The 17,010-nt window shown below is 36.3% G+C and overlaps 1 protein-coding gene across 1 annotated transcript in view; it reads right to left on the bottom strand.

Annotated features, from left to right (window-relative positions):
• Positions 1 to 17,010, bottom strand: part of MEIKIN (meiotic kinetochore factor) — an 87,139-nt gene that overhangs the window by 57,565 nt on the left and 12,564 nt on the right. Inside the window, exon 6 of the mRNA XM_044227782.1 lies at positions 10,066 to 10,185. Coding sequence (XP_044083717.1) covers positions 10,066 to 10,185 — 120 coding nt within the window. The remainder of the gene's footprint in view (positions 1 to 10,065; positions 10,186 to 17,010) is intronic.

The raw sequence follows: 17,010 nt of genomic DNA, 5'->3' as shown, positions 1-17,010 counted from the left end.
TTTTTTATCTTTCTTGATTCTTAATAATAGTCCTGTGAGGCAAATGTAACAATTTACTATTCCTATGCTACATATATTTAAAAAAATAACTTGTCAAGTTATAAAACTAACAGCCGCATACCTGGAACTTAAACTCAGATCTCATGGTTCTTAATCTAGTACCAAGCATATAGATATACATATTAGACTGATTAGCCAAGAAAATGCCTACCAGTCAACATTTTACAGTCCAGATCCACTATGCTATTACTTAGGAACATAAAGAATCATGAGAGTAGTCTTCTGAAGAACTTATGACCCTAATCAGCTGCAGAAGTCTGCTTATATTTAATTAGAATGTTACAGTTAAGTAAAAGTGAAGTGAATGGTATCTAATAATCACTGAGAAGCATTTCCCTGAAATGGAGGTTCCTAAAATATAAAAGACTACAATGCACTACTCTCTGCTTTTGCTGATAATAGTCCCTTGCTTTTCCTTTGATGAGCTAGACAAGGCCTGTGACTCAATATAACAGGAGCCCTGCATCTTCCTGCCCAAATTGTTCAAGGATAGGCATATGAAATAATTTTAGCCAATGTGTAACATCAGGACTTTTATTCAAATCATTGGTAAAGAGAAGCACTTTGTTCACTGGATTCGAGGCTGTGAGTATATAAGCCTGGACCTAAAAAGAGTTGCTATATGAAGGGGGAGCTTAGCTGAGAACTTAACTGGCACAGAGGGACCATGAACTTAGAGATGGAAAGGAATTAGTTCCTATTGCTGTCATTTGAAATTCTGGATCAAGTTGTATTTGCATATAATGTACTGCTGGATTTTTCAGGTAATAACTTCCTTTTTTAACATGATAAATTATTTGAGGTGGGATTTTCTTTTCTTTTTCTTTCCTTTTTCTTACTTACTTACTTTTTTTTTTGGTCACCTGCAGTGGACAAAAAACCTAACTGAAACACTCACTAAAGAGATAGGCTGCTTCTTTGTGCACTTTATATCAGCAAAGGAGTTGCCAAACTAAACATAACATAGAAGACAGGTTTTTGAACTGTTTGAAATACTGCCATCCAGACAGCTATCAACTCTCCTTTAAGGGACCCTATAATCAATGCTTAATTCTTTGATATTATTTATCCCTGTTTTTTTTTTTTAAAGATTTTATTTATATATTTGACAGACAGAGATCACAAGTAGGCAGAGAGGCAGAGGGGGAAGCAGGCTCCCTGCTGAGCAGAGAGCCCAAATCGGGGATTAATCCCAGGACCCTGGGATCATGACCTGAGCCAAAGGCAGAGGCTCTAACTCACCAAGCCACCCAGGCGCCCCTATCCCTACTTTTTGGCAGGCCCCGAGAGGTGAACTGACATCATCAATTCCCATTCCTCCTCTCCATTCTTTTCCATTTCTCCTTGCTTTATACCAATATAGAGAATAAGAGAATGAAAAACTTGCTTTTTGTTTTGTTTTGTTTTGTTTCATAAACTTTATCAAAGAAGCCTCCCAAGTAGTCAGTAGGCATATGACTCAGTCCTGGCCAATAGATCTAAAAGAAGTCTTCTGGGGACGCTTGGGTGACTCAGTTGGTTAAGCAGCTGCCTTCGGCTCAGGTCATGATCCCGGCGTCCTGGGATCGAGTCCCACATCGGGCTCCTTGCTCGGCAGGAAGCCTGCTTCTCCCTCTGCCTCTGCCTGCCTCTCTGTCTGCCTGTGCTCGCTCTCTCTCCCTCTCGCTCTGACAAATAAATAAATAAAATCTTAAAAATTAAAAAAATAATAATAATAAAATAAAAGAAGTCTTCTGGGCAATTTCTTGGAAAGCTTTGACTCTTCTGATAAAAAGAGATGTACATGGCTAGTACAGCCTTTTCTCATTCTTTTTCCCTGGAACTGCTGTGATACCCAGAGGCTTAGCAACCATTCTACAATTATGGGGAAACAATCCAACACACTTGGTGGTAGAAAGATATAATGACTATAGGATCTTAATGATATTAGTGAGCTGCTACATTAGCTCTGGCCTGGGAACAGAAGTAAATCCAATATAAATAAACATTTTTTTGCATGACAAAAAAAATAACATACACAAAAAGACAACTGACAAACTGGGAGAAATATTCATAATATATACCAAAGACAAAAGGCTAATATTCTTTAAAAAAATTTTTTGAGTATAGGTAACACACATTACATTAGTTTTATGTGTTTTATGTGTACAACATAGGGACTTAACTTCTCTGTACATTATACTTTGCTCACCACAAGTGTAGCTACCATTTGTCACCACAGGATGCTATTATAATATTCTTGACTTATTCATTCCATAACTAAAAGCCTGTGTTTCCTACTCCTCTTCCTTTCCTACTCCCATTTTGCCTATACCCCATCCCTTTTCCCTCTGGGAACCATTAGTTTGTTGTCTGTATTTACAGATCTGATTCTGGGTTTTTGTTTGTTTTTTTAAAATTCTTTTAACTTTTATTTATTTAAGTAATCTCTATACCCAACATGGTGCTTGAACTCACAACTCTGAGATCAAGAGCCGCATGTTCTTCCAAATGAGCCAGCCAGGTGCCCCTGCTTTTTGTTTCTTAATTTGATTTGTTTTTTAGATTCCACACATGTGAAATCATATGGTATTTGTCTTTCTCGGTCTCACTTATTTTTGCTTAACATAATACCTGCCAGGTCCATTCATGTTGCAAAGGCAAGAGCTCAAACTTTTTTATGGCTGCATAATATTCTTGTGTGTGTGTGTGTGTGTGTATGTGTGTGTGTGTGTGTGTGTGTGCGCGCGCACACACACCATATCTTTCTTATCCCTTTGTCCATCGATGTATACTTGGGTTGCTTCCATATCTTGGCTATTGCAAATAATGCTGCAAAACATAGGGGAGCATGTAATCTTTTCAGATTACATGGTTTTGTTTTCTTTGGGTAAATACCCACTAGTGGAATTATTGGATCATATGCTACTTCTGTTTTTTGAGGAAAATCCACACTGTTTTCCTCAGTGGATGTACCAATTCACATTCCCACCAAAAGTGGATAAGAGTTCTTTTTTTAAAAAAAATTGTATTTAATGGGCACCTGGGTGGCTCTGCCCATTAGGCATCTGACTTCGGCTTCAGTCATGATCCTGGGGTCCTGGGATTGAGTTCCAAGTTGGGTTCCCTCCTCAGTGGATAGCCTGCTTCTCCCTCTCCCCCTTCCCGGTGCCTGTCCTCATGTGTTCTCTCTCTCAAGATATTTTTTTAAAAATTTGTTTTTCAATTCAATATAATTAATACATACTGTATTCTTAGTTTCAAAGGTAGAATTTAGTGATTCATCATTTACATACAATACCCAGTACTCATTACTTCAAGTCCCCTCCTTCTTGTCCATCACCCAATTACCCTATCTTCTCACCCATCTACCCTCCAGCAACTCTCAGTTTGTTTCCTTCAGTTAAAATTGTCTTATGATTTGCCTCTCCCTCTATTTTCCTCTTATTTTCTTTTTCCTTCCTTTCCCCTACGTTCCTTGGTTTCATTTCTTAAATTCCACATATGAGTGAAAACATATGGTATTTATCTTTCTCTGACTATTTTGATTAGCATAATACCCTCTAGTTTCATCCATATCATTGTAAATAGCAAGATTTCATTCTTTTTGATGGCTGAGTAATATTTCTCGTGTGTGTGTGTGTGTGTGTGTGTGTGTCTGAGAGAGAGAGAGAAATTTCTTATTAATTCATCTGTCAGTGGACATCTGGGCTCTTTGAACAGTTTGGCTTTGTGGACATTGCTGCTATAAACATTGGGATGTATGTGCCCCTTTGAATCACTATGTCTTGAGGGTTCCCCTTTCTCTGCATCCTCACCAACATCTGTTGTTTTCTGAGTTGCTAATTTTAGCCATTCTTTCTGGTATGAGGTGTTATCTCATTGTGGTTTTGATTCATATTTAGAAGTGTTGCTTTTTCTCCACATCCTCACCAACAATTATTTTTTCTTGTCTTTTTATTTTAGCCATTCTGCCAGGTATGTGGTTTTGACTTGTATTTTCCTGATGATTAGTGATGTATAGCATCTTTTCATTTGTCTGTTGGCCATCTGTATGTCTTTGGAAACACGTCTATTCAGGACCCTGCCCATTTTTTTTTTTAAGATTTTATTTATTTATTTGACAGAGAGATCACAAGTAGGCAGAGAGGCAGGCAGAGAGGGGGAAGCAGGCTCCCCACTGAGCAGAGAGCCTGATGTGGGGCTCCATCCCAGGACCCTGAGACTGTGACCTGAGCCAAAGGCAGAGGCTTAACCCACTGAGCCACCCAGGTGCCCCACCCTGCCCATTTTTAAAAATTGGATTGTTTGGTTTTTTGGTGTTGAATTATAGAAGTTCTTTATATATTTTGGTTATTAACCCCTTATTAGATATATCATATGCAAATAGCTTCTCCCATTCATTAGCTTGCCTTTTTGTTTGATTGATGGTTCCCTTCATTGTACAAAAGCTTTTTAATGTAGTCCCAATAGTTTATTTTTCCTTTTGTTTCCCATGCCTCAGGAGACATATCTAGAAAAACAGTGCTATGGCTTATGTAAAAGAAAGTACTGCCTGTATTCTCTCCTAGGATTTTTATTGTTTCAGGTCTCATATGTAGGTTTTTAATCCATTTTGAATTTATTTTGTGTATGATGTAAGAAAGTTGTCCAGTTTCATTCTTTTGCACATAGCTGTCCAGTTTTCCCAGAAGCATATATTGAAGAAGCATTTTCTTCATTGTATATTCTTGTCTCCTCTGTCACAGATTAACTGCCCATATAAGCATGGTTTTATTTATGGGCTCTCTCTTTTGTTCCATTGATCTATGTGTCTGTTTTTGTGCCAGAACCATACTGTTTTGACTACAGTTTTGTAGTATATCTTGAAAACTGGAAGTACAACACCTCCAGTTTCATTCTTTCTCAATATTGTCTTGGCTATAAGGGGTCTTTTGTAGTTCCACACAAATTTTAGGATTATTTGTTCTAGTTCTGTGAAAAATGCTATTGTATTTTGATAGGGATTGCATTGACTCTTTAGATTGTTTTTGGAAGTATGGGCATTTAAAAAATATTAATTCTTCTAATCCATGAGCATGGAATATCTTCCCATTTGTTCGTGTTCTCTTCAATTTTTTTCATCAATGTTCCATAATCTTCAGAATACATGTCTTTCACCTCCTTGGTTAAGTTTATTCCTAGGTATTTTATTCTTTTTTGGGCAATTATAAATAGAGTTGTTTTCTTAATTTCTCTTTCAGCTACTTTACTATCAGTGTATAGAACTGTTACCAATTTCTGGGTATTAATTTTGTATCTTTAAACTTTATTGAGTTTATTTATTAGTTCTAATAGTTTTTTGGTAAAGTCTTTAGGGTCTTCTATCTATAGTATCATGTTATCTGCAAATGACAGTTTAACTTCTTCCTTACCGATATGGATGGCTCTTATTTCTTTTTCTTGTTTGATTGCTTTAGCTAGGATGTCTAACACTATGCTGTAGTAGCAGAAAAGTAAAATGAAAGGACATCCTTATCTTGTTCCTGATCTAGGAAAAGCTCTCAGTTTTTCACCATTGAGTATAATATCAACTGTGGCTTTTTTTCATAGATGGCCTTATTATGTTGAAGTGTGTTTCCTCTAAACCCACTTTGTGGGAAGTTTTTTTTTTTTTTTTAACATGAATAGATGTAAAATTTTGTTAAATGCTTTTTCTGCATGTACTGAGATAATCATATGATGTGGTATATCATGTTGATTGATTTGCAAATACTGAACCATCCTTGTATCCCCATAATAAATCCCACTTGGTAGCAGTGAATGATCCTTTTAATGTATTGTTGGATGTGGTTTGCTAGTATTTTACTGAGGATTTTTTGCAATTATGTTCATTCAGAATTTTGACCTGTAACTATCTTTCTTTCTGTCTTCCTCCCTCCTTCATTCCCTCCCACTCTCTCCCTCCTTCCTTTCTTTATCCTTCCTTCCTTCCTTGCTTCCTCCTTTCCCTCCTCCCTTCCTTTCTGGGTGTGCATATTTGTCTGGTTTGTTATCCTGGTAATACTGGCCTTGTGAAATGAGTTTGGAAGCTTTCCTTCTTCTTCTATTTTTTGGGAAAAGTTTGGGAAGAAGAAGTATTAACTCTTTTTTAAATGCTGGGTGGAAGTCACCTGTGAATCCATCTGGTCCCAGACTTTGATGTTTTGGTAGTTTTTAAAGTACCGATTCAATTTTGTTACTGGTAATTGGTCTGTTAAGATTTTCTACTTCTTCCTGATTCAGTTTGGAAGATTGTGTGTTACTAGTAATTCACCCATTTCTTCTAAGGTGGCCAATTTTGGGAGATAATTTTTCATATTATTCTCTTATCATCTTTTATATTTCTAGAGTCAGTTATTACTTCTCCTTCATTTCTGGTTGTATTTATTTGGGCGTTTTCTCTTTTTTTCTTGATGCATCTGGCTGAGGGCTTATCAGTTTTGTTTCTTTTCAAAGAACAATCTCCTGCATTCATTGATCTGTTCTATTGTTTTTTGTTTTTGTTTTGGTATCTATAACATTTATTTCTGCTCTGAACTTTATATTTTCCTTCTTTCTATTCATCTTGGGCTTTGTTTGTTCTTTTTCTAGTTACTTTGGGATTAAGATTAGATAATTTATTTGAGCTTTTTCTTGTTTCTCCAGGTAGACTTCTACCACTTTATATTTCACTCTTAGAACTGCTTGTCTTAAAGGCTTGGAACCATTATGTTTTCATTTCCTTGTGTCTCTATATAATTTTTGATTTCCCCTTTGATTTCTTTGTTGACTCACTGGTTGTTTTATATTATACTGTCTCGTCTCCACATGTTTTGGGGGTTTATTTCCCAGTTTTTTTCTTGTGAATCATATCTTGTTTTATATTGTTGTGGTCAGGAAAGATGCCTACTATGATTTCAACCTTCTTAAATTTACTAAGACTTGCTTTCTGGCCTAATACGCAATCTATTCCCAAGAACATTCCATGAACACTTGAAAAGTATATATTCTCTTGTTTGGATGAAATGTTTTGTATGAATCTGTTATGTTCATCTGGTGTAGTGTGTCATTCAAAGACACCATTTCCTTATTGATTTTCTGTCTGGATGATCTATCCATTGATTTAAATGGGTTGTTAAAGTACCATAGTATTATTGTACTACTATCAGTTTCTCTCTTTATGTCCATTAATATATGCTTTATGTACTTAGGTGCTTCAATATTGGATATGTAGATATTTACAACTGTTATATTCTCTCACTGGATTTATCCCTTTATCATTATTTAATGCCTTTCTTTGTCTCTTGTTATAGTCTTTGTTTTAAAGATTATTTTGTCTGATAAAAGTGTTGCTGCCCTGGCCTTTTTTTATTTACATGTGCATGGTAAATGTTTTTCTATCCCTTCATTTTCAGTCTGTATGTGTCTTTAGGTCTGAGATGAGTCTTACAGGCAGCATATAGATTGGTTTTGTTCATTTAATCCATTATGTCACCCTATGTCTTTTGATTGGAGCCTTTAGGAAAAGGCTAATATACTTAATATCTAATGAACCTAGAGAGGGAGGGTAAAGATGAAAAACTGAATGAAAATGGGGAAAAAGCATGAAAGGAAAACTCACACACACACACACACACAAAAAAAAACAAAAATGGCTCTCAAACACATGAAAATGTTAAACTCACAGACAATAAAACACAGATTAAAATAACACTGAGATATCATTTCTCACCTATTAGAGTAGAAAGTTTTTAAAATTTTAAAATATGACAATATATTTTGTTGGTGAGAATATGAGGAAACAAGCACTGTAATACATTGCTGGTGGAAATGCAAACAGGTTTAATCTTTCTGGAGGAAAATTTGGCAATATTTGACAAAACTATAAATCCACTTACCTTTTGACTCAGTCATCCTAATTCTGAGAATCTACCTTGAAGATATTCCATCAATAATATGAAAGATATATATAATAAATTTATTCATTAACACATTATTTGTAGTGGTAAAATATTGGGGGAAAACCCCCTGCACACCCTATTCATAAAAGAGCGGTTAGACAAACAAAAGTGCATCCATACAGTGGAATACTATGTAGCTATCAAAAAAATGAGGAAGATCTCTATAAGATCTGCAGTGATTTCTAGTACCTATTATTATGTGGGCGGAAAAAAAAACAAAATAAAAAGTACATCTATATGTATGCTAAGCTCCATGCAAGAAAGAATAAGATGTAAGAAAATACATACAAAAGAAATATAAGAAGGATAAACCATAAACTAAAGAGACTAGTTACTTATAATGGTTGGATGGGAAAGGTGTAGAAAGAAGAGAGGAATTGGATCAGAGTAGCAGGAAGGACGAAGTGATATTTTCTTTCTTTCTTTTTTTTTTTTTTAAAGATTTTATTTATTTATCAGAGAGAGAGCAGGAGAGAGAGTGAGCACAGGCAGACAGAATGGCAGGCAGAGGCAGAGGGAGAAGCAGGCTCCCTGCCGAGCAAGGAGCCTAATGTGGGACTCGATCCCGGGACGCTGGGATCATGACCTGACCTGAGTGGAAGGCAACTGCTTAACCAACTGAGCCACCCAGGCATCCCAAGAGGATAGTGATATTTTCTGAGAATATACATATTTCTTACAACTTTGACTCTCAGAACCACAACGTTTCATATACCTTCACATAGCCCCTTCTCTCTGAATAAAGAAACAAACAAATATCAAATAGGATGGGGAATGAAAAACTGAATCCAACACTAACAAATCAATCTAAGTATATTTCAAGTGAATACCAACTGTACTGCAAGGGGAAGGGAAGAAAAGAACTAACCTGTATATATAGCTTCAGAAAACATTATTTTAATTTGTAATAGTAATAACAAGAGTAATAGTAATAACAAACAGAACTGTACAAAAATGCTATAATCTATTTAGTTAGTGTGTTTCTCAAAGGGATCTGGGTTAACAATTATGAAACTTCTTTATGTGTATACTAGAATTCTATATATATGTAAATAAATAATGAAAGTATTGGACTTGGACACATAAAATAAATATTCATGACTTCATACTGACATAAACAACTGAATAAATAGTGGCAGAAAAGAGATAGTTCTTTTACAGTAGAATTCCAACTAGTAAATGTAGCAGCAAAGTGTGAAATGGAAAATCATCATTATATGAACACCAGAGTAATAAATGTCACAAACTCCTCTCATGACTACTAATGCCAGTGAATGAAAACTTGAGGAGAAACAGAATTTAAGGGTCTTGAACTATCTTTTCTATATATTTGTTAACACAAAGGTAAACTAGTAACTTAACCATGCAGGAAACCACAGACACTATGTTAATCCAATGATGAAGTTTAGTATCACCAGTAATAAAATATACTGACATCAAGAACTTCATATGATGTACTAAAAAGGGCGTAACATCATTTCTGCAGCATTCTTTTAAAGAGTGAATAAATTCATTCCAATCATGAGGAGATATTAGACAGATTCCATTTGAGGGATGTTCTACAAAATGCCTGATCAGAAATCTTCAAAAAGTATCAAGACTATGAACGACAAAGAAAGACTGAGAAACTGTCACAGACTATAGTAGATTAAAGAAGAAATAACAACCAGATGCAATGTTGGATCCTGAAACACAAGAAAAGAAACTGGTGGAAAAACTGGTGAAATGTGAATAAAGTCTGTAGTTTTATACCATTGTTAATTTTCTGATTCTGATCATTGTACTAATGTTATATAAGGCAGCATTAGGGAAAGCTGGGTGAAAGATATATAGGAACTCTCTATTTTTGCACCTTTTATGCATTCTAAAGTTAGTTCAAAATAAAAGTTATAAAAAAGAAGATCCATATGTGCATAAGCTACTACTAGTCAGATATTATGTGTAGCCAAAGGTAATCGTAATTGATGAATTTAGCTTATAAATAGTTTTTAGAAATTACTTTTTTTCCAACATAGATGAGGGGGTTTCCCCTGTTACATGAGAAAAAGAGAATGTGAAAACTTACCTAAAATTGCAGAGAGGTTTGAAAACTGTGGTACCTTCTCTATTGCTACTGCTGTACTGGTATCCAGAAGAGTGGAATTTTTGCATCGTGTATGTTCTTCCAACTTGGGACATTCCCAATCTAAAACAGCAGGAGGAAATGGCGCACAACTTTGAACAGCGTACAAATAGTAGGTTATCTCCCTGAGCCCCAACTTAGGTTCCCATACCAGCTTAGGTTCCCCATACCAAGCTGTGGTAATTAAATATTTTGAGTAAGACAGATAAAAAAGACAAGCCGTGACTGCATTAGGATAATAATCTTTGGCCTATTTCAGTGCTATAACCTATTTTCTTTCATAGATTTTTGCCCCATAAAGATTATAGACCTAAGGGACAGATGGCATACACAGGAGGTTCCTCTTAATATTTTATGTGTAAATTACACCTAGGTCCCATTAAATATCATATCACTAAATAACATACAAGTATCACTTGATGTCGATTTTAAGTTTTCCATTGAATTCCCGCTATGGAAGGATGAGGTTATTCTCTCTTATGTCCCTGTCCCCACCTTTCTCACAATTCCCACAATTCATTATATTGCATATGTAGTTAGATCAATATTCGGTGTAGACATTATGATGATAAATTGCTGTAAAAATGTTATTTACTCTTGCAGTATACCATAACAACCATTTCTCCTCCCTACACCCCACAGTCAATAAGTCTTTGTAATTTTCTCTGTATTTTTTATTGATTTAATCACAAACTCTTTCAAATTCTATAAACCCATTCTTTTTATCCCATTCTCTAGTTCTAAAGTTGCATAATGCTCTATCTTGGTGTTTTTTATCTATTGTGCTAGGTACACTGTGGCCCTTTTAACACAGAAATCATACTCTTTTGCTCTAGGAAATGCTCTTGAATTATAACATTCATAATTTTCTTCCCTCTGTTTCTTCCATTATCTTTGTCTATAACTCCTTTTATTTGATATTAGATTTTATATACTCTTCCTCTGATTTTTTTCCCTCTCTCTAAACTGCAATCTTTTTTTCTTTATTTTCCTCCTGACTCTTCTCTCCTCAACCCTAACTTCTAATCCTTCTTCCAAGTTTTTCTGTTACTGCATTTGTTATTGGAATATTGCTTTTTATAGCACGCTACTTTTATTTAATGGACACAATATATAGTTTATGTCAATTAGACTATTTAAAAAATTTTTTTTCTCCTTGTGTTTCTATTTCTGCATGGTTCCTTTTCTTACTTTTTAATTTTTTGTTCTATTCTGGTAGGAACATTCAACATGAATCTTCCCTCTCAAATTTTTAAGTTTACAATAGAGTATTTTTAACTATATAGCACAGTGTTTTTGTTTAGGAGATCTCTAGAACCTATTCATCTTACGAAACTGACACTAATACCTGTTGAATAGCAACTTCCCATATCTATCTCATCCTAGGCCCTGGAAACCAACATTCTACTCTCTTCTATGAATATGACTATTTTAGATATCTCATGCAAGGCGATTGATACAGTACTTATCTTTCTATGACTGATTTATTTCACTAAGTGTGACATTCTCAAAATTTATCCATGTTGTTGCATTTGGAAGTCTTTCCCTTTATTAAGGCTGAATACTATTTTATCATATGTATATACTTTGAGTAAAGAACCAGAAGTGTGTTGGTGGATCATATGGTAGTTCTATTTTTAATTTTTTAAGGAAACTCCACACTGTTTTTCATAGCAGCTACACCATTTACAATCCCAATAACATCATACAGGGGTACTCATTTCTCCATATTCTTATCAACACTTGCTTTACTATTATTATTATCATCATCACTATCATCCTAACAGGTGTAAGGTGAGATCTCATTGTGGCTTTAATTAGCATACCCCTGAAAATTAGTGATGCTGAGCATCTTTTCATATACCTGTCGACCATCTGTTTGCTTGGTTTTAGTCATTTTTTAAAAAGATTTTATTTATTTGTTTGTCAGAGAAAAAGAACATAATTACAAGGAACCAGAGGGAGAAGCAGACTCCCCATGGAGCAAGGAGCATGGTGTAGGACTTGATTCTAGAACCCTGGGATCATGGGCTAGCCAAGGACAGACACTTAACTGACTGAGCCACCCAGCCTTCACCTGTTGGCCATTTGTATGTCCCCTTTGGGGAAATGTCTATTCAAGTCCTTCATCCATTATGTAATTGGGTTATTTGTTGTTTTTTTTCCTACTGAGTTCCAGGAGTTTCTTACATATTTAGACATCAGTCTCATCAGATATGTAGTTTGCAAACATTTCTCCCTTTTTGTATGTTGTCTTTTTGTTCTGTTGTTTTCCTGTGCAGCTTCTTAGTTTTATGTAGTCCCACTTGACTACTTGAGGTTTTGTTGACCCTGCTTTTGGTGTCATAGATCAATATCATCTAGATTTACCCTTGTGTTTTCTTCTAGGAGTTTTATAGTTTCTGGTCTTATGTTTAAGTCTTTAGTGCATTTGGGGTTGGTTTTTCTACATGATGTAAGGTAATGGCCTGATTTCATCCTTTCATATGTGGAAGTCCTGTGTTCCCAACATAATTTATTGAAGAGACTATTCTTTCCCCATTGTTTATTCTTGTCACTCTTCATTTAAAATCAAGAAGACTGTATAAGTATGGATTCATTTCAGGGCTATCCATTCCATTCACCTATATGTCTACCTATTCACCAGTACCATGTCTTACAATTGCTGTAGTTTTGCAATACATTTTCAAATAAAAAAGTGTTGAATTTAGGGGTGCCTGGGTGGCTCAGTGGGTTAAAGCCTCTGCCTTCAGCTCAGGTCATGATCCCAGGGTCCTGGGATTGAGCCCCACATTTGGCTCTCTACTTGGCAGGGAGTCTGCTTCCTCTTCTCTCTCTGCCTGCCTCTCTGCCTGCTTGTGATCTCTGTCTGTCAAATAAATAAGTAAAATCTTTTTTTTTTAAGTGTTGAATTTATGTGTAGATGTTTTATTCATTATTTAAAGTGTAAGTAATGAAGTCTCCATTACCATATAAATGTCCATTTATGCATTTAGGTCTATCAGAGTTGATTATGTTAGGTACTCTGATGCTAAGTGCCTATTTATTTATTATCATAATATGTTTCACATTAATTGACCCTTTTATCATTATATCATGTCTTTGTGTCTAGTGATAGTTTTTGATGTAAAGTCTGTTTTAGCTAATATAAGAAGAGCCACTCCTGCTCTCTTTTGGTTATCATTTGCACAGAATATCTTTTCCCATTGCTCCACTTTAAGACTATGTGTGTCTGAAATGTAAAAAGAGACTTTTGTAGACAGCATATAGTTGGACCTTGGTTTTTTTAATCCATTCACCCACTCTTTATCTTTGGTTGGGGAATTTAAACCATTTACATTTAAGATAATTACTGATTGGGAAAGACTGTTACTATTTTGTTAATTATCTTCTGTGTTTTAGTTCTTTTGCCCCTTTACCTCTCTTGCCATCTTCCTTTCTTTTTCATTGATTTTTTTTTTCATACTGATATGCTTTTATTCCTTTCTATTTTTCTTTTGTGTACCTTCTTTTTAAAAAATATTTATTTATTTATTTGAGAGAAAAATAAAGTGAGCGTGAGGTGGGGAGGGGCAGAGAAAACAGACTCCATGCTCAGTGCAGAGCCCAATGTGGAGCTCGATCTCAGGACCTTGAGATCATGACCTGAGCTGAACCTGAGAGTTAGATGCTTAACCAACTGTGCCACCCAGGCACCCCAATCTTTTGAGTATCTTCTATAGGTATTTTCTACATGGTTACCATGGTGCTTATATAAAATTTTGTTTTAACAATCTATTTTAAGCTTCTAGCAACTTCAATTATATACAAAAACTCCATATATTTATTTTTATTTTTTTAAAGATTTTATTTATTTATTTGAAAGAGAGAGAGAAAGTGAGAGAGCACAAGCAGGGGGAGTGGCAGAGGGAGCAGGAGAGGCAGGCTTCCTGCTGAGCAGGGAGCCTGACAAAGGGCTTGATCCCAGGACCCTGGGATCATGACGTGAGCTGAAAGCAGATGCTTTAGCTGACTGAGCCATCCAGGTGCCCCAAAAAACTCTATATTTTTATTTATCCCTTCATACACACTTTGTTACTGATGTTATAATTTATACCTTTTTATAGTGTGCATCTATTAACATATTTTATTATAGTAATTTTAATAGTTTTAGTCTTTTAACTTTTTCTTTGAAAATATTTATTTATTTATTTATTTATTTGACAGGCAGAGATCACAAGTAGGCAGAGAGGCAGGCAGAGAGAGAGGAAGCAGGCTCCCTGCTGAGCAGAGCCTGATGCAGGGCTCAATCCCAGGATCCTGGGATCATGACCTGAGCTGAAGGCAGAGGGTTTAACCCACTGAGCCACCCAGGCGCCCCAACTTTTTTTTTTTTTTAAAGATTTTATTTATTCATTTGACAGAGAGGGACACAGGGAGAGAGAGAACACAAGCAGAGGGAGTAGGAGAGGGAGAAGCAGGCCTCCTGCTGTCCCCGTGCCCCGGTAACCATCAGTTTGTTCTCTACCATTAAGAGTTTGTTTCTTGGGCGCCTGCTTGGATCAGTTGGTTGGGCAACTGCCTTCAGCTCAGGTCATGATCCTGGAGTCCTGGGATGGAGTCCCACATCAGGCTCCCTGCTGGGTGGGGAATCTGCTTTTCCCTCTGACCACCACCCCCCTCTTGTGCTCTCTCTCTCTCTCATATAAATAAATAAAATCTTTAAAAAAAAGAAACAATTTTGCTTCCTGGGGTACCTGAATGGCTCAGTTGGTTAAGCATCTGCCTTTGGCTCAAGTCATGATTTCAGGGACCTGTAATCGAGCGCTCATCAGGCTCCCTGGTCAGTGGGGAGCCTGCTTCTCCCTCTCTCCATTGCTCATATTCTATCTCTCATTATCCCTCTCTCTCTCAAATAAAAAAATCTTATTTAAAATTTTTTTCTTGGTTTCTCTCTTTTTTCCCCTTTGCTCTTTTTGTTTCTTAAATTCCACATATGAGTGACAGCATATGGTTTATTTGTCTTTCTCTATTTTACTTAGCGTTATACTCTCTAGCTCCACCCATGTCTTTGTAAATGGCAAAGAATAAAAAATTATTTTTATGGCTGAATAATACTCCATTTAAAAAATGACAGTGTTGCTGGTTACAGTATTCTTGGTTGACAGTTTCTTTTCTTTCATCACTTTAACTGTATCTGTACAGTTCAGCCACCAATGTTTCTGCTGAGAAATCCATCGATAGTCTAACATAGACTGTTTTCTATGTAAGTCTAGTTTTCTATGTAAGTCTGTTTTCTATGTAAGTCTAATGTAGACTGTTTTCTAATGTAAGCTGTTTTCTATTTTGCTTTCGCATTACTGCCTTTAAAATACTTTGTCTTTCACTTTTGATAATTTATGAGTTCCTGTGTGGATTTCTTTGATTTTCCTATTCTGAGATTCACTGGGCCTCCTAGGTCTGCATTTGCTTCCCCAGATTTGGGAAGTTTGCAGCCATTATTTCTACAAATAAATTTTCTGGCATGTTCTTTCTCCCTTTTCCTCCTTCTACCCACATTCTCTTTCTCCTCCCCCCCCCCCCCGCCACCTCCCTTTCCCCCCCTCTTCCTTCTCTTTCTGTTATCCCTCCCTTCTTTGTTTCCCTCCCTCATCTCTTCTCCCTCTGGGACTCCTGTGAAGTATAAATTGCATGTTTCATTGTGTTCCATGAGTGTCTTAAGCTTTCCTCACACAATGTATTTGTTGTTAGTGGCCAAGAGTCATCTAGAATATAGCAGGTCCCATCAGCACTCTGAGATAGATGAGACAGAAGCCATTCCCTTAGGCAGCACTCTGAAATAGTCACAAGAGTAGCCAATCCTTTGGGAAGCTCCCAGAAAATTTACATTTCACACACAGTTCAGTCCTTTTTTTCCCTCCCCAGGGAGAAGCTGGGACCTGGTGGTTTTCTGCCAATTGTGCAGCAATGTGCTATGTGTGGGGATTATGGTGAGAGAGTGTCTTGAATTTTCCTACTGGCTTTGATGTGGCTGATCTCATACATGCCTTGGGTATAAGAGTCCCTTGACTAGCTTCTAGATTTCTCACAAAAGGAATAAGTCCATGTATTACTGTTGAATTGGTGTGTCCATGGGAGAAGGAGGAGCCAGGGCTTCTTATTCCAACATTTTGCTGATATCATTTCCATATTTTCCTTTGTTCTGATCTCTATGTTTTATGTTAGAAACTTTCCTCAGAGGTCTGGTGATTCTTGGCTCTCTACTCATATTTAAGAGAGGACTGTAAGAGGCTAACTGGGATTTCTGTGGCCTAGTTGGGGTTTGTCACAAGTTAACTTCATTTTAGGGTGTTCTTGTCAGCTTCACTGAAGGGCTACTGAGGTCAGTATCATTAGATATTTTCTTTAGGGTTGTTCAGATTTGTTAGGAAAGAATCTTCCATTCTCCTGCCTGAAATGTTCAAGTCTGGATGCTAGTATTCTGGAAGCTGAACAGAAAAAGGGAATGTTGGGTTGGTGAGGGAACAGGCATTAGGTGAGAAGGTACAACAATTCATAATGTATGCTTCATTTAATTTCGTCTCTACTTCATTCTGTACAGTATCTGAAACAGTTGGCTTTTTCTATGTAATAAATAACCCTCAAATCTCATTGACATAAAATGAACGCATTTATTTTTAATTCCCATGTCTACAGATTGGTTCAACCAGGTTTGCTTCAGTTTACATTTCTGCTGATATGCTGGGGCAGCTCTCTGCAATCTACAGATTGCCTGGGACTGTTCTGTTCCATACCTCTCATTCTAGGATCCCCACAGGAGAAGCTGAAGCTAATTGAGATATATTCTTCTCACAATGTTAAAAGTTTAAGAGGACAAGTCCACCCATTTAGGCATATTTCAAAGATCTG

The sequence above is a fragment of the Neovison vison genome, chromosome 1 (genome assembly GCF_020171115.1).
Source record: "Neovison vison isolate M4711 chromosome 1, ASM_NN_V1, whole genome shotgun sequence".
Lineage (NCBI taxonomy): Eukaryota > Metazoa > Chordata > Mammalia > Carnivora > Mustelidae > Neogale > Neogale vison.
Note: the sequence above shows the minus strand (reverse complement) of the source record. Positions and strands in the feature narration are given on the sequence as shown.